Source organism: Athene cunicularia (genome assembly GCF_003259725.1).
Source record: "Athene cunicularia isolate RWA chromosome Z unlocalized genomic scaffold, athCun1 chrZ_part1, whole genome shotgun sequence".
In the NCBI taxonomy this organism is placed as follows: domain Eukaryota; kingdom Metazoa; phylum Chordata; class Aves; order Strigiformes; family Strigidae; genus Athene; species Athene cunicularia.
The window spans coordinates 1,706,039-1,731,802 of NW_020799142.1; the positions used below are offsets into that span (position 1 = coordinate 1,706,039).

At 35.0% G+C, this 25,764-nt stretch overlaps 1 protein-coding gene across 1 annotated transcript in view; it reads right to left on the minus strand.

Annotated features, from left to right (window-relative positions):
- FBXL17 (F-box and leucine rich repeat protein 17) overlaps positions 1 to 25,764 on the minus strand; it is a 289,349-nt gene that overhangs the window by 100,005 nt on the left and 163,580 nt on the right. The window contains exon 6 of the mRNA XM_026865755.1: positions 7,123 to 7,199. Coding sequence (XP_026721556.1) covers positions 7,123 to 7,199 — 77 coding nt within the window. The remainder of the gene's footprint in view (positions 1 to 7,122; positions 7,200 to 25,764) is intronic.

Here is a 25,764-nt window from a genome sequence, read left to right on the forward strand (position 1 = left end):
CAAAAGAGAAAGAGATATGCACAGGACAGGAAAACATAAGGGGGGAAATATTGTTTTTGAGAAGAAGGGAAACTTGGAACTCAATATAGCATTTTTAAAGGGAAAATGAAAACTATATTTATTTAAATAATATAAATTAAGGAAGAGATTGCAAATCAGTAACATGTGAGGATGAAATCATTTTAACTCAAAAATGCATTTACTACCTGTTCCATCCTGTTTATCTATAAGCGCTGCATTCATCCCACAAAAATATACCTCCCTTTTGAATAGCTGTACAAAAGACACGGGATTTTAAAAAGAGATTTAAAAAGGCTAAAGTTAGGAAAGAAATAGTGAGATCAAGCATTAGAGATATTTGCTAATCCAAGTAAGAAGCAGAAATGAAACACTCTTTTATGAGGAAATACCCACAGTATGCTTATTCTTCATGATTTACATGACAAATGCTAAATATTGGGGAGAAAAGTGACTCTCATGGGATTTATGGGATATTATTCAGTAAGACTTGAACCCCTGATAATTAAAATATTCTGTTTTAAAATAGAAAGCATATGTAGCCTAAATATTAAACAATTAAATTTAAAAGCACCTTGGAAAATTATTTTAACATTGTTAGCTGTATCTCACTTCTCAGAAAATAATCCATAATCCAATTATAAAGAAAAAAAAAAGTTATGTTTAATCTTGTGCCAGTTTGACTTGACTCCGTAGAAACACTTATTCCTCAGACATCTACATGTAACAGCTATGCCCCATCTATAACATTTTAAAATAAAACTATATAATTCAAGTATAGTTGCTAAAACTCATTTTTTGCTTCATCAACATTCTCAAGAATGAGAAAAAACCTTTTTAAAAGGTTTTAAAACCTTCATTCTCAAGAATGAAGAAAAACCTTTTTAAAAAGTCATGTGTCCTCAGAGACACTAATAATATCAGTAAATGATTTTAAAAGGCAATATAGAAAAAGAATACTATTTTATAAAACAAAAAGGCTACATGTCTAGAGATATTCAGAATCTTATAGGTATCAGCAAAATACCACAGTTCATCTCAGGTCCTTCTGCCAAGTATTTAATCTGAAAAGCTTTGTGTACATACTTTACAGTGAAAAATGGAGACTTTTTAAGTTAGGCAAAATTTAGAACTACTAGGTAATGGAAATTCTACAAGACAACTATTGAGACAACTGTCATCTTCTGCAGGTTACTTGACAGGAATTGTTATGATAAAAACATATTACTCGAACTGTGCTAACTGCATTCCTATTAATGACAATTTGGGCCCTTTGGTTTTTCAGAAATTTCTTAAGTGATTTCTCATGGTGCAGCTGTACAAAATGCTGACTTTGAACAAACACTTCCTTCCAAACTTTTTTCAAGAGTTGCTTTTTGGTTTATTTTTGGTGATGGCTTGGTTTGGTTTAGGTTTTTTTATTTTATTTTTCTTCTTTCTCTTAGTGGAAGCCTACAATTTAAAGCTTACCTTGAAATGACTTTCTGCACATACACGTGAAAACCACTGGCCTAACTACTTTTCTAAAGTGGAAGTAAAGCATTAGAGACTTTTATCTTTCAGTTTTTAAGTAATTCTTAGTAAATTTACACTTAACTTTACTACAAGATCAGACCCTTAAAACATCTAGTCCTGTAGGCTAGTTTCATCAATTTTTTCATCTTTGAACACAAAATCTCTTTTGTGTTTCTAGCACTCTACACCATTACAAACTTTATGTACATTATCATTTATTTAAAACAAATTCCCAGCACTAAGGATATCAATAAACCTCAGAACTAGAGCATAAAATTGAAAAGACTGTTACACAATTCTGTGTGCTTGCTGCCCTAGCTCACTGCTATACACCTTCACATCAACTTAATTCATTTGACACACAGTCTCCCCACAGCTGAGAAAGGCTAGCTTTCTCACTAGTTCTCAGTAAAAGCTTAAATACAAAGCCCCCTATGTTTAAGTAAAGTTAAGGTTGTGACAGAAATCAACAAAAGGAAGGAAATTTAAGCACTGACAATCCATGTTTAATTCATGATTTTTTAACAAAAGGGCAAAATGATAAGAGGAACTAATGTCAGCTTTAACTTCACTCGTCTGTGTTCTCAAGCAAACAGGTGTTTATTTCAAAGATTACACTAATTCAGTCTCTCCTGTCAGTCTAGATAAATTCTAGTGATTTAGTTTAGCATTTAACAATATGCTCAATGTAAAGAACTTTTGACTGATTTTCAGCATCCTAACATGTTACACGTTCACAAACATAATTAATTAAAAATAGCTTTTAGAAATTATTATGCTAGACAAATAAAAATGTCAGTCTATAAATTTTTCAGAAGTAAACAGAATATACTTTCTTGTATGCAAAAAATACAAAATTAACTATTTTGTAATATAACATGAAATAGAGCAATACAGTATTTTTTTTTCTCAGAAGTTAATAGCTCTTAGTATGTACATACACTTCGGTTCTCTTTGAATCCTCTTTTGTCTGTCTTTTTGTATATAATATAATAAAACATTTTTTCTGGGCAGCAGAATGTCAGAGAAAGTAATGTTGCCTATGGCTACATTACCAGGGTGGAGGGTTTTTTAATTAATATTTTAGGCTTCAAAATGAAACTTAGGATTTTAGTGTAAAAATACTAACTCCATGTAAGCAAATCTGTGTGGTAGTTTTGCATACTGTCTTGTAGAAATCAGAAAACAAAAGAATAAAATGAAAAAATGACTAAGTTCACACTTCACAGTCTTCACTAGAGTACATGAAATTATCCTACACATAGATATTTACATCATTAATTGCAGGGCAACAATAACACTTTTTGCCGCAATTACTTTCTTTATTTACTGCAATTATTATTATTTTTGCTTAATTAATGTCTCAAATTATTCCAAATTCTGTTTTAAATTAGCAATATTACTTTTTTTTTTTCCCCAGCTGAATTGCTATGCAATTCAAATCTTGTTCCAGAGACCAAATCTCTGCTAGCCACTGTAGCATCAAAAATTGTTGAACAGTTTCAAAGAGGACTTTTAAAATCCTCCATCTATACTTCATTTGTAATCCATCAAGCTGCAATAAAACTGTTTATCAGCTCCAGATATGTTTTAAAAACCCCAGTGCACAGTTACAATTTAAAGATGCTGCCAAAATTTTAATTTCCAAAACAAGGTAAATTCTGTGTTTCACCATCAGGATTATCAAACAAAAAAGCACAGTTGCATATGACTGTATGCTCCCACCCAGCCACCTCACAGAGCTTCAGACACTAGTTACCTATTGATGGAGCCTCAACAACTATGCATGTGAAGTTGTAAGTCTTTGTAAGACCATAGGACACCACCTGAATGATCCCACAAGAAGTTAAGGACATGCTTCTCATCTGATTTTCTCTACTTGCCACAAACATAAAGGTGAAGACATGAGTACTTGAAAGCTTCTGAGGAAGAGAATGGCTGCTCTTTTCCCTCTGTAGAAGAGAGGCAGCTTCTTTGATAGAGGAAGTTCAACAACAAACTGAGCTCACAGGATTGTAAGGAGCTCACGTTTTTAACCCAACAGCACCACAAACAAATGTGGGAAATTCTTCCACTGAAGTACCAGAGTAACTAAAAAATTAAGAAAGAAAAAGGGTGAAGCCTGGCTCCACTCTGCAACACTCTTGTTAACCTAATTAATATTCACTTGCTATCACATTTTTAACCTAAGGGAAAGTTTTTATTTCCTTAGAAAGCATAAATTATGCTTCTAAATTCTACTTTGCTACAGTTTATTTTGCATTTTCAGTTCAGATACCACAAGCAGATGATTTGATAGGCTGTCATGCTGAGATATTCTGAAGATAATAATGATAATCAATCTTAATGTATCAAAAATCAGAATCACAGCTGTTTTGCTGCATGTCTTGCTGATCATTATTAGCATAAATAGTCAATTTTTTAGTGAATAGCAAGACCTAGCATCAACACTATCAACTGAAAAAGTTCTCAGAGGCCCAGTATCTGACTGCAATAAATGCTGAATGACTACAGAATCCAATACATTAGCGAAAGGTGAGCCTTAGGCCACAGAAGTCCACAGAAGCCCAGGTTGGATGACTAATCATCCAAATTCTACATACATTCTCCACCCATTTCTTCTGTGAAACACACTTCCCACTTCTCATCTAGCCATGGGGACTTCTTTTCCTCTTCCTCCATTCTTTCACAAACAAGTCTTTCCCTATGCTCAGTTTCTTTGCTTTAGTTTCTCAGTGTGTGTTTTCCTACTTTGGGGAGAAATGCTGTTTTCCTCTCAATAACTGCAGCCAGTGAAAGGTGAAATCTGTGTGAGAAATTATTGATCTTCAAGATATGGAATTCCATTATTCTCATGATCATTCTGTCTACATGGGTTGTCAACATCAGAAGGTTCAAAAGTACAGCTAGTAGGTTTATAATACACAAGTAGACAGTCTCACTTCCAGCTGAGTCCTGCACCTCTGTCCTTATAGCACTGACAAGAAGCACCTTCACTGTCACTTTGTGTTCTACAGACAATTCCCATCCCTGAATTTCCAGCAGGTAGTTTCCATTTCACAAATTCACAAATTTAACTTGGCCAGGTGGTATCAAGTCAAAAAAATCTGTTTTCAACTTTGCCAAGAGCTATCTGCGCATGGAAATACAAACTACAGCAGCCCCAAGGAAATGGTCCTACAAGCCCATGGTCCCTCTCCTCTGCTATGCCCCAAAGCTCTCTCACAACTGTTACAGCTGTATTGTGAGTTCATGTTCAAATACTGTGGACATAAGGTGAGCTGCAGTCTGCAGATGAACATACAGCCCTGAAATACAGCCATGTATACATGGCTGACTACAGCCATGAGAACCCCAGTGAAGAGCTATATTTGAAGGGGAAAATAAAAGAATGAGTCTGTGACTACTGGAAAGGTAATTTACTACATTGACATAGTAATTCTTCATAAAGCGATGGAGTAAAAGATTATAATTAAAAAAGAGTGAATGAAAACCAAAATAGTCAGAAAATGTGACATGCACATCTCAACGATACAGTTTGTAAATCCTACTGAAATTTAAGCACTGAAGTGGGAGATAGAATTTTGAGAATTTGGCCTCATTACTTAAGTGTCTTATTTGAGGTCAGTAACTCATTTGAAAAAAATAAAACAAAACAGAATAAAGCAGCCTCTGCAAACACACTCAACTGCTAAGTTTTTCTATTCCAAATACAAATCTGTCTATGCTGTCCACAGGAGAGAATGCCCAGTTCCTAAGTTGTTACTGTCTATTTTATCATAACAGAATTTTTAAAAGATCAAGTTCATTAAAATTTATGGCTGACAAATCAATCCACACTCATAGTTGCTGAGTTGTGCTTTTATATCATCTAGAAATGCATACGTAAGTTTGGATTTTCACAGAATCACAGAATCATCTAGGTTGGAAATGACCTTGAAGATCATCCAGTCCAATTGTTCACCTAGCACTGACAGTTCCCAACTACACCATATCCCTCAGCGGTAAATTGACCTGACTCTTAAACACCTCCAGGGATGGGGACTCCACCACTCCCTGGGCAGCCCATTCCAACGCATAACAACCCCTTCTGGAAAGAAATGCTTCCTGACATCAAGTCTAAACTTTCCCTAGTGTAACATGAGGCCATTCCCTCTTGTCCAATTGCTGACTACTTGGTTCAAGAGACTCATCCCCAGCTCTCTGCACCCTCCTTTCAGGGAGCTGTAGAGGGCGATGATGTCTCTCCTCAGCCTCCTCTTCTCCAGACTAAACACCCCCAGTTCCCTCAGCCGCTCCCCGTACGACCTGTGCTCCAGAGCCTGCACCAGCTCCGTTGCCCTTCTCTGGACACGCTCGAGTCATTCAGTGTCCTTTTTGGAGTGAGGGGCCCAAAACTGAACACAGGAATCGAGGTGCGGCCTCAGCAGTGCCGAGTACAGGGGTCAGATCCCTTCCCTGTCCCTGCTGGCCACGCTATTGCTGACACAAGCCAGGATGCCATTGGCCTTCTTGGCCACCTGGGCACACTGCTGGCTCCTGTTCAGCCGGCTGTCAATCAACACCCCCAGGTCCCTCTCTGACTGGCAGCTCTCCAGCCACTCCTCCCCAAGCCTGTAGCGCTGCTGGGGGTTGTTGGGGCCCAAGGGCAGCCCCCGGCATTTGGCCTTATGGAAACTCCTCCAGTTGGCCTCAGCCCATGGCTCCAGCCTGTCCAGGTCTCTCTGCAGAGCCTCCCTGCCCTCGAGCAGATCAACACTCCCACCCAACTCGGGGTCATCTGCAAACTGACTGAGGGTGCACTCGATCCCCTCGTCTAGGTCATCAATAAAGGTGTTAAACAGGAGTGGCCCCAAAACCGAGCCCTGGGGGACACCACTCGTGACCGGCCACCAGCTGGATTTAACTCCGTTCACCACAACTCTCTGGGCCCGGCCATCCAGACAGGTTTTTACCCAGCAAAGTGTGCGATTGTCCAAGCCACGAGCAGCCAGTTTTGCCAGGAGAATTCTGTGGGAAACTGTGTCAAAGGCCTTGCTAAAGTCAAGGTAAATTACATCCACAGCCTTTCCCTCATCCAATAAGCAGGTCACCCTCTCATAGAAGGAGATCAGGTTTGTCAAGCAGGACCTGCCTTTCATAAACCCATGCTGACTGGGCCTGCTCCCCTGGTTGTCCCTCATGTGTCTTATTATGTATTTAGGATGAGCTGCTCCATCAGCTTCCCAGGCACTATAGTCAATCTGACAGACCTGTAATTTCCTGGATCATCCTTTCAACCCTTCTTATGGTTTTTCTCCCAAATGCTCTCCTGGTTTCCAGGACAATCCAAAGGGCACTCTACCCAATCTGCGTTGTAACTGTCAGTTCTGTAAGGAAACCTTGTAGCACATACATACACTGACTTTCATACTTCTAATCACAGATATTTTTAAGCATGTCAAACACTCTTTGTACATTTAGCTATTTGTATGGATAAAGGTCTTGAAAATATTTATCTACAGATTTCCAACACTTTTATAAGAGTCCTTGTTCAAAGCTAGTAGAGCTCAGTCTTCACAAAAGAAAAGATACAGGTTTATTACATACCATAGTCAGTGATCTTACAGGATACTAAATACAGCTCTTTCAGGTTCCGGCCTTCTTTGGCAATCACCTCCACACATCTGGAAGACACATACAATAACATCACAGTTAAAAGACAATAGATCATTTTTAAATAGTACTGTATCTCAATTTCTTCATTTTGTGAATTGTTCCATACAATTCACTGAAAATGCATATGACTACATGTTTACACTGGAAGAAAATATTATTTTACACTGAATGCTTTCATATCAACATTCCCATAAGCCTTTGAATATGTGAGTTGCTTGAACTCTATACAGACAAGTCCTTTGGAAAATAATACAAATGTGAATTTCCATTTTTTTATTACTGTTTAACTTTGAAAAGTTTCAATTGCAAGATGTAAGCTTTGAGTTTCCTTCTAGGGAAAAACTATAAATGCACTGTAATGGAAACAAAAAAATAAGAAAATGTAATTTTAAATTCATGTTTTTATTTCTTCAGTGACTATTGAAGGAGTCAGCATTCATCAGGTCATAAAATGCTACGTGTCACTAGTGTATCAATAAGTTGCTAAAGCTTGTATGGATAAGACAGCTCATTTGTTTGCCTTGTCACAACTATGATAAATTTGCAGTGAAACACCTAAGTTTTTTTCTGTTAATCTCCTTGCTTGATTTCTTGTAAGCAAGAAAATCAATATGAAAACTAGAATTGTCTTGTAATAGGAGCTTCTTATACACTTGTGACCAAGTCAATATTGTTATGTTTGCAACTGCATTGTTTAGTATATTACTCAAAAATATAGTTCATAAAATATATTTTCAGTCCCATTAATGTAAAATGTGAAACTGTTCATTAGATCAGATAACATGACTATTGTGCTGTTCTCTACATTGAGACATTTTCAAAAATGCATTTGATATGATAAATCGTAAGAATTTCTTCTGATCCATTACATTCCTCTTTAATTTTTAGATCCATTTCCTAGTGATCTACTCTGCCTCTTAAATCAACCCTCCTACAGTACACAAAATTAAATTACTTGCCAAGTTTGAAAAAAAAAAAGTATTGATGAATTTGTCATAACTGTTGGAAAACAGACCTACATTCACAGGGGCCTTTTTCCTCCACTTATAACAACCAATAGATTGTCTCCCAACCTGATTTAACTGTTCAATGATGCCAATTTTAGATTTTAACAGCAACCACCTAATTCTTATAGCTTACAATAACACAACTGAATGATAGCCCTTCACATCTGTTTGTCCCCTCTGCTTCCTTCTAAAATCTAGAATGAAAATTCACTGCTACTAATAAAATGGCATGCCTCTGACAGAGTTCCTTAATCATAGTTCCTTTACCACTATTATAAATTTTCAACCCTTGGAATCTGTGAGGGCCTAATATTTAGAAAATTTTTGCAGTGCTTGACATTAGGAAAAGGTTGCCTTACTTTATGAATACACAAAGAAAGGAGAGAAATATTAACATGGTAACCCCTGACCTGGAAGAAAAAACAGGTGAAACTCCAAATTCTATATTTGTTTAAACACACAACCTCTCTGATAAAAAAATTAGCAAGCATGACAGTTATTTTTCTTTTGGAAGTCACACTAGGCCTATGCTTTTTAATATAAACTAACCTCTGAATTATACATTTTTATCAGGTTAATTTATCAGGTTAATTAAAAGGTTAATTAATTCCTAAAAACCAGGTAAGATTTAGCGTATTAAACACATTCTATGTAAGTGAAAAAATCCCGTACCTGTCAGACATGGTTTTGAACAAGATACTCATCTTTGTTAACTGGCTTATCAAGATCAACCAGGTGATAAGAAATATTTTTATTTTTTTTTTATTCCAGAAAAATACCTCCTAATAATGAGATTTTATTGCAAATATTAGCAATGAATAGCAGATCATGCTTTTTATTATATAGTATGTTCATTAGATATTTCAGCAAATAATATATAATTGAAAAGTGACTGGACATTGCAGTTAAATAAACTTTTATTAATACTTACCACATATATAATTTAGCAGAATACTGAAATTATTAAACACTTCTTACCTTGGATAAAAATTCTGAACCTAGAAAAATATTTTGAAAATTTTATCTAATGACTCTACAAGTTTTCAAATTATTTCTCATCATTTTTACAAACTGAGAGACAATTAATGGGTCAAAACTACAATATAGCAATCAGTGTCACTACAAGACAGTCAAAATGACATAAAAGACTACCTAATTTTTCCCTACAACTTCAGTTACACAAATTTTCAATCAATCAGCGTCAAATTTTTATTACCCGCACAAAGACATATTCGCATGTGCATCCTTCAGCATCCTTGTATACTTAAATCTCATGATACTGACCATTCTTGGGCTTCAAACAAAATTGGTTCAACTGTGAAGAATGGTGTCAGTATATATTTACGAGGTGGTCTTATCAAATAAAGAATGCCAGAAATACAGCATTTGAGATGCAGTCACTTGATCCCAGGAGAAAAGTACAAAAATATTTGCCTGTGTGGCCTTTATAATTACATCCTTTTGTCCTTCTAGATAGTGCCAGCTCTAAGGGCTTTTCCAAGTGGCTTGAATGATCCCAATCCTGTTCTCAGTGACATCTTGGAGTCTAAATGAAATGCTTTTCACTTTTGCCTAATGGGAGAACACCTTCACAGTCTTTATCTATGCCATCAAACATAAGTGCAAAAATTTTTTTTTTTTTTTTTTTTTTTTTTTTTTTTTTAATGGTAAAATCATCTAACATCTTAAAAATGAGGTAATGACACATGTAGTTTGGAGAAGAAAAAAAATCTAAATATAGCTAAAATATTGAAAATATAATTTTTTGTCGGCCTTCTCTAACCTTCCAATTTCAGCTTTAATTTCTATTATTTTTTCTATAGATCATCTTCATGTAAATCAACTTGCATAGACAGAAGAAACACTTTATATGGACTCATTAGATTATGCTTTGTAGAGGGTCACACAACACATAACACTTAGTAACAACATAAGGAAAAAAAAAGCAGTTGTGTATTTATTACTTTTACCTTTTAATCTTTGTTAAATGTGACAGCAAAGAAAAAGGTTGAAAGGACAAAATGAAATTAACCTTTTCTAGAAAGCAAGGATCAAGTCATGTTAATTCTGTTGTAATAATCCATCAAAATTATATCAGATTATTGCCCTATTTTTGGAAAATCTTTATATTTACAATGTTGTTAAATTAGACTACAAAGAAGTCTAACCTTAAACACATCAGCATAATAGTGGTAAACTCGAGAAGCAAAGTTATTGTTTAAAGCAGTTGCAAATAACAGAAGTGAGGAAAACAGATAATTGAGCCCCTAAAAGCTTGGGGACTAACCCCTATCTGTCAGGGAGCTAACACAAGGCCTCTTGGACATGGTAACAACAGCTGTGTGTCAAGGTAGGGAGAAAATATTTTAAAATCTCTTAACCCAAGGTTACCGAACAGGCTTTTATCAGCTCATCCTAATTTTAGTAACAAAGACATGAAACATCTGCATGAAGCAGTGAAAGTTACAGGGATGCAGATATTTCTTTTACATTTTTCCTCCAAATTTATTACAATATAAACAGTCTTCCAAGAAGAAAAGTAATTTTCACACTCAAAATAACTTATTAACAAAAATGAAACGTGGGTTTATTAGCCAAGGAATAAAGAAATAAGAGTAATTAGAGCTCTGATAATATAGAATTCTGGATCAGAGCTGGCCAAAGCTAAAATCACTTCTTACTTTATAAATGAGTCTTATTTAGAACCATTTAAGACATGAAAAACAGAGAACATGAAATACTTATTTTAGGAAGAAACTGCTTATTCATTAAATCTACTCAATATTTTATGAATGCTGTTCTCTGATAGACTGTATGCCATTCAGTTTCATTGCATTTGATTCTAAAAGAAATTAATATTACACACTGTGAAATTTATAGTTCAATCAGAAGCAAGAAAAAGGCAAAGAGCAGAAATTGATTTCTCATAAACAAGCTAATTAGTATTTCTGAAACCATATCTACCTACTGTTAATACAAAATAGTGACAAGACCAGATATTTGTAAGATAACTAGAGCTTGCTCAGCACTGTGATATTGAACACATTAACATTCCAACATCCCAAAGTTCATTATGTTCAGAGACTAAGAAACCTAAGATTGCCTCTTACTGTTGTAATTTCTAAAAATGTCCTCCTACTTGAAAAGCTAAACAAATTTCAAGAAGAAAAGGATATAGCTATAACGTTGCTAAAATTCCAGCAATTAGTATCAGGAAAAAACTCTATCTGGGTTACAGAAACTGCAGAAATTTGTCTACTAACATGTACTTGCATATGGTGCTCTTCCCACCTGGCCTCTACAAATGACCAAAAAAATACTTGTGTACAAAGATCTACTGGTATAAAGCTTCTCTGCAAACAAGTCTCTTCTTCAAAAGTAACAAAACTGTATGACTGAGACATAGAAATGTCTACTAATAATTTCAAATTTAAGCCCATTGTCTTGATGGCTCCCACGTAAGTTCATAAAGTCAAGGTTTCTGACTTTCCAGGATGTAATGCAAAATATAAGAGCTTAAACATTTTTTTTTTTTTTTTTAAAAAAGACAATTTAGAAAATAGGTCATTCAAAACTCTGTAATTTTCTTCTCTTCATCAACTGATCCCTACATTCTTTGTCTTAAAAGAAAGCTTAAGGTTAATGAATTAGACTGCACAAGCTTATACCTGCAAGAAAAAATATGAAAGACCCTTGAGTTATGGAAAATAATTGTCTCTTCTATATACATATACAACTTTTATGGTTTTGGTCTAATTTAAAAAAAAACACTAGAAAACCGTATTTGTGACAAATGAAAGGAACTAATGAGAAAATATGACCACAGTACTTCTGGTAAAAGTGGTCCTGGGAGACCTTGTTACAGCCTGAGATGCGCTTCATCCTCAAGCAAAGATAACTGGAGTTGCCATATGCTGGTTAAGATATCACAGTTTGAGGAAGTGAATTTCACTCACTACAGAGGTGTAAAAACCTCAAAATATTATGTCTGGTTTCAGCTGGAATAGAGTTAATGTTCTTCCTAGTAGCTGGTATAGTGTTGTGCTTTGGATTTAATACGAAAATAATTTTGATAACACACTGATGGTTTTACTTGTTGCTAAGTAGTGTTTTTAACTAGGTCAGGGACTTTTCAGCTTTTCATGCCCTGTCAGTGAGAAGGTTGGACGGGCACAAGAAGTTGGGAGGGGACGTAGCCAGGACAGATGATCCAAACTGACCAAAGGAATATTCCATACCATATGACGTCATGCCCAACATATAAACTGTGGGGAAAGCTAGCTGGAGGCTGTTGGTTAGGAGCTGACTGGGCATCAATTGGTGAGTGATGAGCAACTGTATCATGCATTACTTGTTTTGTATGTTGTTGTTGTTGTTGTTATTATTATTGCCATTATTATCTTCTCCTTTTCTGTCCTATTAAACAGTAACCCACAAGTTTTAATTAGGTTTTTTTCCTGACTCTTCCATTCCACTGGGTGGGGGGAGAGAGCAAGTGTGTGGTGCTTAGCTGCCAGCTGGGGTTAAACTACAACATGTTAACACAGACGCTTGGCAAGACTCAAAATGAATACCAGACTGTTTACATTTGCATTTGACTGGCATACATTTGTCTCTAAGCAGTAAAATGAACACTTCAAAACATAACCAATTTAGAATCCTTCCATAACCAAGTTTTGGACCCTTTCACAAAGAAATATATGGAGCTCCTCAAAAATTAGTGTTTCAAAGGTTAAATTTAGGCAGAAAGTAGTAGCCGTGTATAAAATAATACAGTCAATGGTTTTGATGACTTAAATATTCTTATGGAAGGCCATAATGCAATATAATAACCAGTCTCGCCCATAATAAAACAAAACCTCTTACCGCAAAAACACAGAAGTCTTAGGAAACTGATGTAATCAGAGGCCTTCTGGACTCATAGGGAACAATTTGAAAGCAAAAACAGTGAGAGGACTAACATTTTTCTGAGAAATCTATAAACACTTGTAAAACCTCGTAACAGATTATGAACTTCACATGCTGATGGACACATATTCTTGGTTCATGACACTCTTTTACTGATCATTTTATTTACACTAAGTATGATGTATTTGTCTTGTTTTCTAATACTTTACAATAATAACAGGTGTGATTTTACTTGTCTTTCAATTATCCTGGTACAGTTTTTATTGCCATTTTAACATTCTAATCACATGTAAAGTATGTATTTTAAAATTGTTTCTAATTTGAATACCAAGAACTGCATCTGTAACTAAAAGTATTAATCACAAAGCCAACCAGCAAAATAGACTAAGATTTTCAATCAAAAACACAAACTGAATTTTAAAAGCACTTTTTGACTAGAGCTAATATGCAAAGTGTTGCTAGTTATACAAGTCAACAGCAGTTATCTTAGGGCAGTTAAGTTCTGATTAGCAAGAAGATATTCCTTAGAAAAGCATCGTAATTTACAATTAGGTTTATCAAACAGTTTTGTCACTTAACAGCACATGAAAACAGATAAGCTTTCTTTCATGCTGGAACTCAAAAACTCAAGATAGGGGCATAAAAGTCCCACAGTGTCTGCTTGTGCTCTGAACTAGTCAGATGCAAGCAAGCTCCAATCAGAGAGCTGCACAGATAAATCAACTGTGCTTAAGGAGCACTGTGCTTAAGCTATCGTGCTCCATCTTTCAGCAATAAATATCTATTTTCAAATATTTATTAGTAGTCTTATCTAAAATTAAATGCTTTTATAATTTGTGTTACCCTGACTGCATGTTAATCCAGCAAGCAATTAAGCCAAGAAAGGAGAGATTTAGCAAATTTTTTAATTCCACTATCTGACATTTACACGTAGTAGTATTCCAGGTGGCCTTTTCTTCTGTTCCAGCTTGGAGGAACTAGATACCATAATGGATTTAACAGAAATAAACAACTATGAAAAATAATTTTACTCTAAAAACCTCATGGATCTTATTTTCCACAGCCAATCATGCTAAAGTCTGGAAGACAATTAAATGGTATCTCTTATTTTTTAAGAACTTTGAAATATTTTGGAATTCAGGTTTGAGATTAAAAAACCCATTTGATACAGCACTTCAAATGTCTTTTCTTAAATTCATTGTGGCAACCTGTCTGTTGTCATAAGCAAAACCAAGGAACTGTTAACTACCAGAAAGCCAATGCACATTTCTTAGTAAGTGTTACGTATTGTATTCTACAAACAAGTAATGGCTTCCTTCCTTGAACTGCTTCAGTTGTGCCTTTCCACTGCTGAAGTTTTTGCTTTTCTTTACATGTATGATACAGCTGAATTACTCTGTTATATTAGGGTGCTGGTGTAGAAAAGGAATTGCTTATGTACATGTTGCTTCTTCACCATTAACGTCTTGATGCCTTTTCCTAAGACAAGCGTAAAAGTAACTATCATATGTTTGCAACAGCAAAAATTGAAGATTTACAAAATAATGACTGCACATTAGCTACAGACAGGATAAGGAGTTGGCAAACTGTAGATTCTATTTCTCTGCACATAATCAAATCCTTGTGAATTCAAACAAGGTACTTGATATCCCACTGTCCCATTTTAAGTTCCATAAAATGTACTGCAGTGTACATAGACAGTGCAGTGACATTCGGACGCTGAATCTGGCCCAATCTTTAGTTGAAAAGATTAGTAATTGATGTTGCACATGTAAAGAAGTTCAGGGACAGACCACCACACATGGTGCAGTTTTAGAAGAATGCAAAGAAGAGACATTCATGAGAAGGAAAGCCTTAAGTATTGCTACAAAGGACATACAATGCCACAGTATGTCCTTAAGTATTGCACAAGGACATACAATGGCACAGTTGCACCATTTCCAGCATGGAGAGACTGGGCCTCGAGCAGGGGTAGCTTTGCTTCTTCCTGGCCTTTTAATGATTATATTTACATGCTTCAGATCTCAAGATTTCTCCTGAAGTTACAGTGGCCTCAGTTTTGACAGGTTTTTTTTATTTAAAGTAAGTCTTGTGCCATCCCATTAAGCTATAGTATATAGAGTAAGAGTACTGTTTATATTGTATGCAAAATAGCCTTCTTTCCTCAAAAAAAGCTTCCAAGTTTAATAGTAAAAATAAAGAATGGGAGCTGTACTGCTGTGCTCTAACTTCCTAAAAAAGATATTTAGAATGCTAGGATGAACTTAAAAATTAAAAAGCTTCATCTAACATTTTGAAAATAAAATATTCAGTGTTTATACAGCTCTGTACTTCTTGATCTCAACAAGGACTACACACATGAAAGAAGATTCCACCACATTCACTGCTTGATTTTTATACCAGAGAGGCTGACATACACTTCACTGAGCTTTGCACATAGGCAGCTAAACTAATAGATTGAGATTTACCCTTTCAATCCCCTTTGCATCACTTACTTTTTCCTAATCCAGATAAAATCCTAACCTCTACCAGCTATTCTTGTATACATTTAAAGACTATCCTTTCTTGAAAAGACAGTACAGATCATGGTGAATGGGTGACGTGGACTGAGAATGGACTTCATCAAGGTCTCTCTCGATAACATTAAGAAAACAGCAAAACCTCTGCCTCAGTTTCTCCTTTCCAAAATGGAAATACATTCTATAAATCTACTTTTTTATTGTGTTGTAAACAGAGATGATTACATATTGTTAAAGGCTCGGTTCTGTGAAAACATAAAATCCCTACATAAATTTCATAAAGACTCTCAATCCTAATCTAAGGAGCAGTAGTATTGCTAAAACTTATGATCTAAAATTAGATGAGTTGAACAAGGTCTACAGGGAGAGGTAGCTCTTCCACTGGACAGTGAAAAAAGTTAAGTCTTTTGCAGGACATAAGGAACCTTTCTGCAAAACAGTCCTACCATCAGATCTGATGTTCCTCCTCTACTGCTGAAGAGCATTCAAGTTTGTAGAGAATTTCTACTTATATAAAATGATGACAGAGCAGAAGAAGAGCCAATGTAACCAAAGGAAAAAAAAAAAAAATTCAGTAGTCTCAGTAGTCATAATTCATATATCTTTGGAATTGATTTGTGGTCTAATTCTCTTTACACTTTAAGAATTAGAGCAAGTTGGTAGATCTGTTACATTCATTTATTGATGATGATGTTAGTAAACCTGATGAAAGAAAAAAATCAAGCTTTATGCATTTTTGGACAAATGCTATAAAGAAGAGACATTAAAGAATGTGAACTATAACTGAATTCTACAGTTCTCAGGCAAGGCTAGTATGCTAAGGTGTCACCCAAAGGGTAGTATCACAGCAAAGCCTGTATGTGAAATTTGGTATAATTCATACATCATATATTACCAGAAATTTTTAGCATACAAATTTTAGCTGAGAAAAAACCCTCAATACCTAGCAAAAAAAAAAAGAATTGATTTGCCATGAAGTACTATATAAATCTTGATAAAAATGCAACGGTTCTTTGAAGTTTCACTTTAACCTAGAGAGAATGCACTGAGATAGCAGAATACTTAAAGCCAAATTTCATGAAATGATTAGGAATTCCTTTCCATAAAGCTGTCTGGCTAGCATTGCTATTACTGGTACACTGCTTGGAGAAAGCAACAAAAAACCCTTGATGGTACTGTCTGTGCTTTGTATGAACTAAAACAGCCTTCTTTCAACTTAGACAAGATACTAGCAAAAATATTTATTAGAAACTGTAAGAGCAATATTTCTTTCTATGTGTCATATAATCTTACTAGATTTCCAATTATATTCGGTAAATACAGATTTTAATACCACCTAAAAAAGTATGCATTTCACCTAATCTTACTCAGTTCTTGAAAGTACTTAACAGAGTAACTTTTCATGTAATCTTACTGGAAAATAATCTGGTTAGACAGAATACTAGGACATACTGTGCCATTTTAAATTATAGTGAGAAAACATGGCAGTTTTCAGTAGCTGGAAAAATTATAACAGAGCAACTACAAACACAATTAAATGAATGATACATTTGTCTGTGTTTCTGATTTAAAAAATCACCAAAAAGTCAATCAGAAGATTACTCTAGATTGCTGTTGTAGTTATAAAAGAAAAGTAACAGGTAGGTTAATTCTAGTTAAAATCTGTAAACTTAAATTAAAACAAGTTAAAATCGAGTTAAAAACTCAAGTTAAAAACTTAAAAATCAAGGACTTGCATTGTTACATGACATGTATGTAACTTGTAAGAATTAGCTTTATTAACTGAGCCTGAAGGCTAATCCTTGCAACCACTCTGAATCTCACAGAAAATGCACTATTTCCCAGACAGTTACAGAGCAACAGAAACAATTTTTGGTACCTTGAACATCTTTGTGGCTGTGGATTCAGTCCCTCCTCTCTTAGTGTCCCCTGAGACTTGTTGAAATCGTTCTGATTTTGTTAGAGCATTGAACATGCTGGTAATTACTTATATTTGGTGTATCATAGTAATGTTTATACTTTTGTAAAAGAAACATCAGTTAGTGTTATCTGCCTGCACTTCCATCTGCAGACAGTGTTGTCTCACTGGCGACTCCAAAAGCCAGTGTAATAAATTGCCACCTAAAAGAACAAATAGAAGGATTTCGACTAAAATTATGAGTTTGATAATTTTTTCATCCTGATCTATCAGAAGCGTTTTAACAAACCATCACAGACAACAGTTCATATCACCTTCCAGCTGAGTTTCTCTTTTCATTGATGCAAAAACCCTAAATCTTGACAGTCTGTCTTTCTGGCAAGCCTCAGCAAACTTTGTACTGAAACAGAACACAAATAGTCATCTAACACCTTAATGGCATCTCAGCTATGAATGATTATTATGTTCTGCTGCAAGACAATCAGAAACAGCTTCAAATGATACCTTAAACTGATCCAACTGGAACCACAAGGGGGCAATGGGCTAAACCATTAGAAATTATGTAGTCAATTAAAATCTACATAGTCAAAAAAACAAGGAAAATTTCCATGGGTTGCATTTTTGCCTCCCTGGAGTACTCAGGCAAGAGTTCTGTGATACTGTCATAAATCATTATACGTAACTATCATTCCATAGAATTTTTAATAAACCATTATTAAATAATAATAATAAAAAAATCTATGAGATCACTTAACTGCAGATCTGGTTTTCCATATTTTTCTGTAATATTATATTTAAATTAGGGTTATAGCAAGCCACATTTATTTCATTCATAACTTTAAAGACATACATACCTTTCATTCTCAATATATTGCATTAAAGTAACAACTATTGCTGATGGTTGAAGCTTTCTAAAGGAAAGGACAGTGTTACTACATTAGTCTTAGCTCTAAAACTTGGCAGTCACTTAAACCAGGCCAAACAGAGTTGGAATTGCCAGTCTCTCTATGTACAAGGTCCCTTCTGTACAAAAGTAACAGACCCATTTATTCACTCACCAGGGAAGATGGGGGGAAAGCAAAGTAACTTATGTGCTTGATAGAAACAGTGAGGGGGCAGGAAGATGTTTCGTATTTTCCATACGTAGAACTTTGAGAAATCACAGAAGGAACAGTACTAAGAAGACATAAACTCACTTTACACTTTTATTTCCAGACAGCCAAGCAACCCAGACAGCAGAAGCATGCTGATGGTTAGCTGAAGCAAACATGTAAACCATTCAACACAATATTTCAGGTTATTAAGATATGAATTCAAAGCAGATATTCTTTGCCAAAGTTGTTCTGACATCTGCTGTGTTCAGAAATTCTGTGGCTGTCAAACGCATTTGCTGTACCTCATTAGAAAAACTGTAAGAAATCTCTAAAACAACACGAGCATATTCTGTACTTTAAGAATAAATACTATGCCAGAGACACCTTGGTTTCAGTTGCAGCCACTGTGTATTAAATATTCACGGGTTATACTGACAAAGATAATTGGGAAAGATTATGCTCTCATTCTCTTAGTTCTGATTAATTTACTAGTTTTCAAGGTTCACATCGAAGCCTCAAGTAATTCCCCGATTATTGGGAGAACACATAAAGGAATGTGTTACTCATTGACAGACATAGTCTAGTAATATAAATTCAAATTGTCATCTGGATAAAAGCCTTCTTTATGTTCTTACTAATCTCCCTGTCCCTAAGATAGACACAGGTAAATTTGAGTTTCTATTTGTCTTTAGATTCCAAAATTTACAGGAGGCCTGAAAACTTGTTTTCTAAGTGCAGGATTGGAATTCCATTAGGAAGTGAATGGGAAGCAAAGGCAATTCACAAAGCACAGGCAATGTGTTCACACTGGATTGAAAGATGAGTTTGTACCTGTTGCTCCAATTTTATTTTTTGTCTGGTACTTGTTACTTTCAGCATCAGGTACACAGGATGAATCTAGTTTAGAGAGAATGATGCTCTCTATGGGAGAAAAATCCCTTTTCTCCATAAATCATAAATGCAAAATTTTTTACCATGGCAAGTAGTTTTGAACCTGTAACTCTAGGTATAAATTTTCTGTGACGTGGCCAGAAACAGTATTAGGCTTTCAAACTGGCTTGATGACAGGTTTAATGATCTCCACTACTGGTTACTTCAGTGTTGACAAGATCTTAAAACATTTCTTTTACTAATTAGCATCATATGTGTTTATGGAGATACATTTTAGTTAATGTTGGTCTCAAACATACCAGGAAATACACAGGTAGTGATATGGCATGCTAAATCTGTTGCTTAGGGCCATGAATGGAATCAGTTAGCATTATTTAGCAACTCAAAGATAGAAATTTCTTCTAAAACAAGTAACTACCAAATTGTGCCACAAAAAGCAGAGCCAGATGCTTCACATTCTAGCCAGTTACATAATTGCATTTGTGAAGTCTTCACTAAGGCAACTCTAACTCTATTAATAATTGGAATTCTAAAGCCTTTTTTGATTTCAGCAACTTTGGGTTTAATCATAGACTTAGAAAATAGTTCACTTATTATCTCCTTCTGGCATCAGGATGATTTTTTCACATATCTGGCTTCTGTAGCTGGTGCACCAGCCGTGATAAAGGCCAAAACTTCTCAACTGCTGAAAGAAGAGTTAAAACTAGATGCTGCAGTTTGAGGATGAAGCTGCCCATCCTGGGCTGTGATTTCAGTGTGAGGACCATCATATACCTTGGTCAAAAGGTAAGGCCCTTCAGCCAAGAAACAAGTCCCTCAGACAATAAACACCTCAGTCAAGATAAGTTTCTACACTGCTCACCATGTATAAGCACAGATCCAATTTGACTATATACGAATGGAGCCCCACAGGAGAGCAAATAAACTCAGTCCTCTTTGGAGCATCAGGTCTGCTGTCAAGGACCCTCCCCTTAGGTTGGGACCCTCCCTAAGGAAACTCCCTAGTGCTGAGAACCCAAAACTTTTAGGTGAGTGATTTGCACATCTGAAACATTTTTTAAAGCTTAAGAATGCTCAAGTCAGTTGTGCAATAATTAACTCCTCTTGCCTCACTGAACCTGTGGTCTGCTAATGTTGTTGGAGTTCTAAATGATTTTGATAACAAATAAATCTTGTTAAATTTAACACTCGTGAAAATGCAATTGTGACTAATTTTGTTCAGAAAATGATGAACAGTAGCTCTGATTATTTCTCTTGTAGCAAAGTAAAGGGGAGTATCAGTAAGTAGAGCTTATGCCTCGAGATCTTTCTCCTCCATTAATTTTAATGTGATCACCTGCTCCTGTTTGATTTGTTTGTGTGGCTCTCGAAGAATTAATCAATGTATCCTAGGCACCTCAAGATGCGATTTTTTTCATCACTGTGATGAAATAAGGTCTGAGTATCTTCATGCTCACTCCTACCCCTCTAACCTACTAAATAAAATTTATGTACTCTGTGATGGGGTTTGGGACAGCAATCTTAACCTAGATCATGTTTCTATGCTAAGTGAGGCAAACAGCTGAAGTAGCAGATGATGTAGAGTAGAAGTTATATGTCACAGGAAAACCAACATCATATCCTTCCCTTAGATTACATCAACCTATTATAGACCCAAACAGACTAATACAATCTGTAACTCAGGCTGTCACCAGTCACATTTTTCAGTTCACAACGTTCCCAATCCAATATACGGTCAAACAAGATGGTGACCACAAGATGGTGACCATCATATGTATAAAATCAGATAAAGCGTTTGTATCACACCTTTAATTTGTAGTTCAGTCACCACTAAATTAGTTTATACCCATACCGTGTTAAAAAGTTCTTTACTACTTGTTTCTTACAAATGTGTTTTTTACGTATTTGAATCTTACAAATTAAGGTTTTCTGAACTGCAAATAGTGCAGGATGCGACTGTTTCCTAATGGAATTTTCCAAATAGACTTTTCTTGATTCCTGCTTACAGTTTGTATTTTCACTTAAGAATTTATAATTGATGAAACTTGATTGACAAGGATTCCCTCCCGTTGTATGATACAGTTACAAGCAGAGGGACACACTCACATTAAGAACACTTGCTCAGCGAGGTACAAGAAAAAGATCTTTCCATCGTGTATCTATATTTCACTTGAACAATGTTCAGATAAGGGTTGTTTTGCTATAAATTTAGATATTTCTGATAACACTGAAGAGTCAGCTACTGTCACTACAGAATCAACACCTTTGAACTGCATATTTAAAGAGTACTACATATTTAAGTAAGTAAATAAAAATCTTTAGCATCATGATGTAAGAAAGTGAAATCACGCTAAGCTTATGCAAATGAGAGAGACAGCTAACTGAAATCCAGGTAGCTCTTCAATTGAATCCAGAATTGAAGACTTTCCTGTCCTTTAATAACTTTGTTAGTGTAGAAATAAATAAACAGCAATAATTCTTGCCCATCACCTGGCATCAGCTATCATAACTACCATCAACTCCCAACACATTATTCTGAACCATCTTCACTCTCCGTCAGTATGAAAAATTATGAAACCAAGGTTTGTGCCTGCACAAAATACCACAGTGATTACACTAATCTCAGATCTTGGTTTCTTGTGTCTTTCTCTTGTAGGCAGCTAGAGACAGAAACTTCTCTTTTCTCCTCAGATAGATTCTTTTTACCTGTGGTAATTTGGTAATTTCTAAAATGTCTCTACTTTTCAGCATGGCTTATCTTTGTGAGAAATGTTTGAACAAAAACTAGTTATCTTTGCCTTCACTGCCACCCTCTGGGCTCCTTACTTCAAAAATAAAACAGCTGTGGCACAGGGATTTCAGCATACCTTGAAACATACCATCTTGCACATATAATTATTAACAATAGTAGTATTTACTTACATAGCACCTTTCCCCTCCAAAGAGATCTGTCAAATGTCTTACAAATTGGCTAGATTTTAGCACAAATTTAAAATCAAGAGCAGTCAGAATTATTGTAATCCCAGAAATTAAGATGACACTACACTATTATATAATCTACATTTTCACAACTGATGTATGACTGCAGGTGAGGACATGTCCTATTGATAAGAAGTTAACATTTACATTCCTATTTAGCTAAAAGTATGAAAAACTCAGTGATGATCCGAAGTCCTCAGGGTTAATTTTTATTTTACCCAGTTAAACAGTTTCACCCATATAGGTTCCCATACTAAATATATGCCTATGATACTAATCTTGTCAGACAATGCAGAAGCTTAATTAGTTTTGTTTTGTTTTGTTTTGTTTTTTTTCACGTAAAAAAAAAAGAGGCAATGGTAAAGGAGCCCACACAAACTTGGGCTGCAGTAGGGGAATAGCTCTTGATGGGACTCTCTGTCTGCGTCCACTTCTTTCTGTTGTCTTAATCATTGTGTGCTGTGTAGTATACTCTCTGACAATGAGGAAAGCAACTAAATCACTGTACACATGTGGCTATAGCCTGAAATGGGTTGACAACTACTCTGAGGAGTTGGGATGGGAAACTGGTTCTTCTCTTTTCACCTTCTTAACCACAGCCTCCCTCCACTGTCCTCTTAAACATATATTGACTTACAGTCAAAATTATTTTTATTTGTACTTATTCGCTTAAAGTATGAGATGACAAGGTAACAGCTCAAGTCAAGTTTGAGGGTTACTAAGGGTGAGAACAATCATGTCTGTCAAAGAGAGTGGAAGAGAATTTTCAGGTTATGTTTGTATAGTGGGAGCATTTGATTTCCAATACAGTTTGGAAAACTTCCTTAAAATGGCATGTCTATTAGAAAAGAGTCATAAAAGAATAATTTATGCCTATAGTCACTTAGATGAAATGCTAGGAAGACAAAGTTCACTGTTACCTGTTATAACTGGTTGTAACTGGTAAACTCAAAGAATTGAAGCTTTTTCCCCAAAAATTCTCAAAATAATTAAATCATTAAAACAAAACAAAACAAACTTTGCAAACAGCCAAAACTTATAAAATCTATTTTTCTTCTTACCGTAACAAAATAGGGGACAAAAAGAACAATGAAAAAGGCAATACTCCCTGGGTTTATATGTAACATGGTTCTAAAATTTTGTTTATGCCTCACATAAAATGATTCAGATATGATTGCAGTAATTTGTGTAAATGAGCAAAATCTCAATCATTCAAATAATTCTTTGTAGGTCTCTCAACCAAACAAGATCAAGGAAGACAGAAGCTCTTTAAAAGCACTCGGTTTATGGTTAAAGACTTATAAAGAGTCTTGATAAGCTGTTCTTAAGGATTCTAAAGTATTTCAGCTGTGGTCTTTAAAAACAATCACAGTAATGTAATTAACAACTTTCTTATCATACTTTGTAATCCCCTACAAACTCACACGCAAATATTAGCATATAGAAGAAAAAAAAAGTATCAAAAAGTGTTATTTGTTTTCCTCGTTCATAGAAAAGAGAGAGAGTAGAGGGAGAGATAAAATCTATGAAAAACTTCCAAAACTGCAAACTGAGATAAATAACACACTGTAATACATTGATCAAGAGACAAGAAAAATAAACAAAACCCCCTAAATTAAGACAGCAGGAAAAAAACTATTTCCTAGTATAAAAACAACTGAGCTAGATAAAGTTTTATTAAGGAAAAGTAATCCTCCAGGTTTGAAAAGCATTGAAAGAAAATAATGTTTAAAAGAACTCCTGTCAAAACAATTATATTAAAAATCAAAGATAAAATTAGACTGCTTTAAACTTTAGGTTGAATCTACCATTTAAAAACCCAGATTCTTATACTGTATCAAAAAAATTAAATGACATGTAAGTACTGTTAATACAGATTTTTGCCAACAATTCCTTAGTATACCCAATAGTTCCCAACATACTGTGAGGCATCATTAAAAGTTTCAGGGTTTTCTTTAAGACTTTCTACAGGGCAAAACATAGTTGCTCACAGTTCTGTTCAAGCTCATTATATTAAGCATAAATACAGATAAAAATAACATGTAACAACATAAATCACCCCTAAAAATACTATACCTAATTTGAAGAAGAAAAAAAAAAAATCTTGTATCTCTAGGGAATAATGAAAAATGGATTTACAGATCTCACAAAGAAATTTTTACAAGTTAGATACCTTAAAAATCAAAACCAAACCTTTTTTATGTTAAATGAAGTTTAAAATATTTGTTTTTATTTTCTGTGCAATTATAGAAAATCAAGGAAAAAAACAGTACAAGTAATTAACATAACCATCGCTGAACAATACATACAAGTAGTTATAATAAGATATGCTATGTAATAAGTATTATGAAGGCCTTCATAAACTAACAGTCCATGGTTTTGGACATCAGTCTTAACTGAGTATTAATAAACATCTATGTTTGTACATATGCGACTACAGTTGCAAATAGCTACATAGCTTCCCAAGCAACCCTATGATTAAAAGCCAGATAAATATGTATGACAATACATGTAAATTAAGTACTGAATTTTGTTTCTCAAAATTTAAGTTGCTAGATAATCACATGGAAAAATTTGTCAAATGTGACAAGGAGCCAAAAAAAAGAACATATGCACAAGTGAGATGAAAAACTGAATTTATCTGAAGAATTTTACATGAACTTGCCCTCCTTTGGCATTTAACTACAAGTCAGAGTCAGGCAGACAGGAATGGACACTTTATAATTAAGTTTGAAACTTAGAAAATTGCTGAACACTGATGTATAACAGCATCCTGAGTCCATTTTTATTGTTTTTCAGTTCAAAAGTGAGCAACATTTCCTCCCATCCTTCAGAAAGATGTCTCAACACTTCCTCAAGTGTCTCATTCTGACACTGATGTAACAGAAAGCTGTGGCAGCAATCAGTAGTCATGAAAGCAGCTGAAATTCTAAATCTTAAAAATCATATAGCGGGAATGCATGAGACAGGAGAAAATCAGTCCAGCTTTCCAAAACAAGTGAGAAGTTCAATATAAATGATAGAGGCTGCTATCTGTAGCAGATCAAAGGGCATCAAGCTGTGAATTAGAGGTTACCTACTCCATACCAATAACTAACAGGTGGGAGCATGAGCCCCCTTATAATACCCAGGAAAAGTCAGTAAAAATCAAGATTCCAAATGAATCTCTGCACATTACATATCATACATTTAGACATGTATCAGACCCAGTATTAGTTTACTGCAGAAATAAATACAGCAAATATGATTTTACTTCT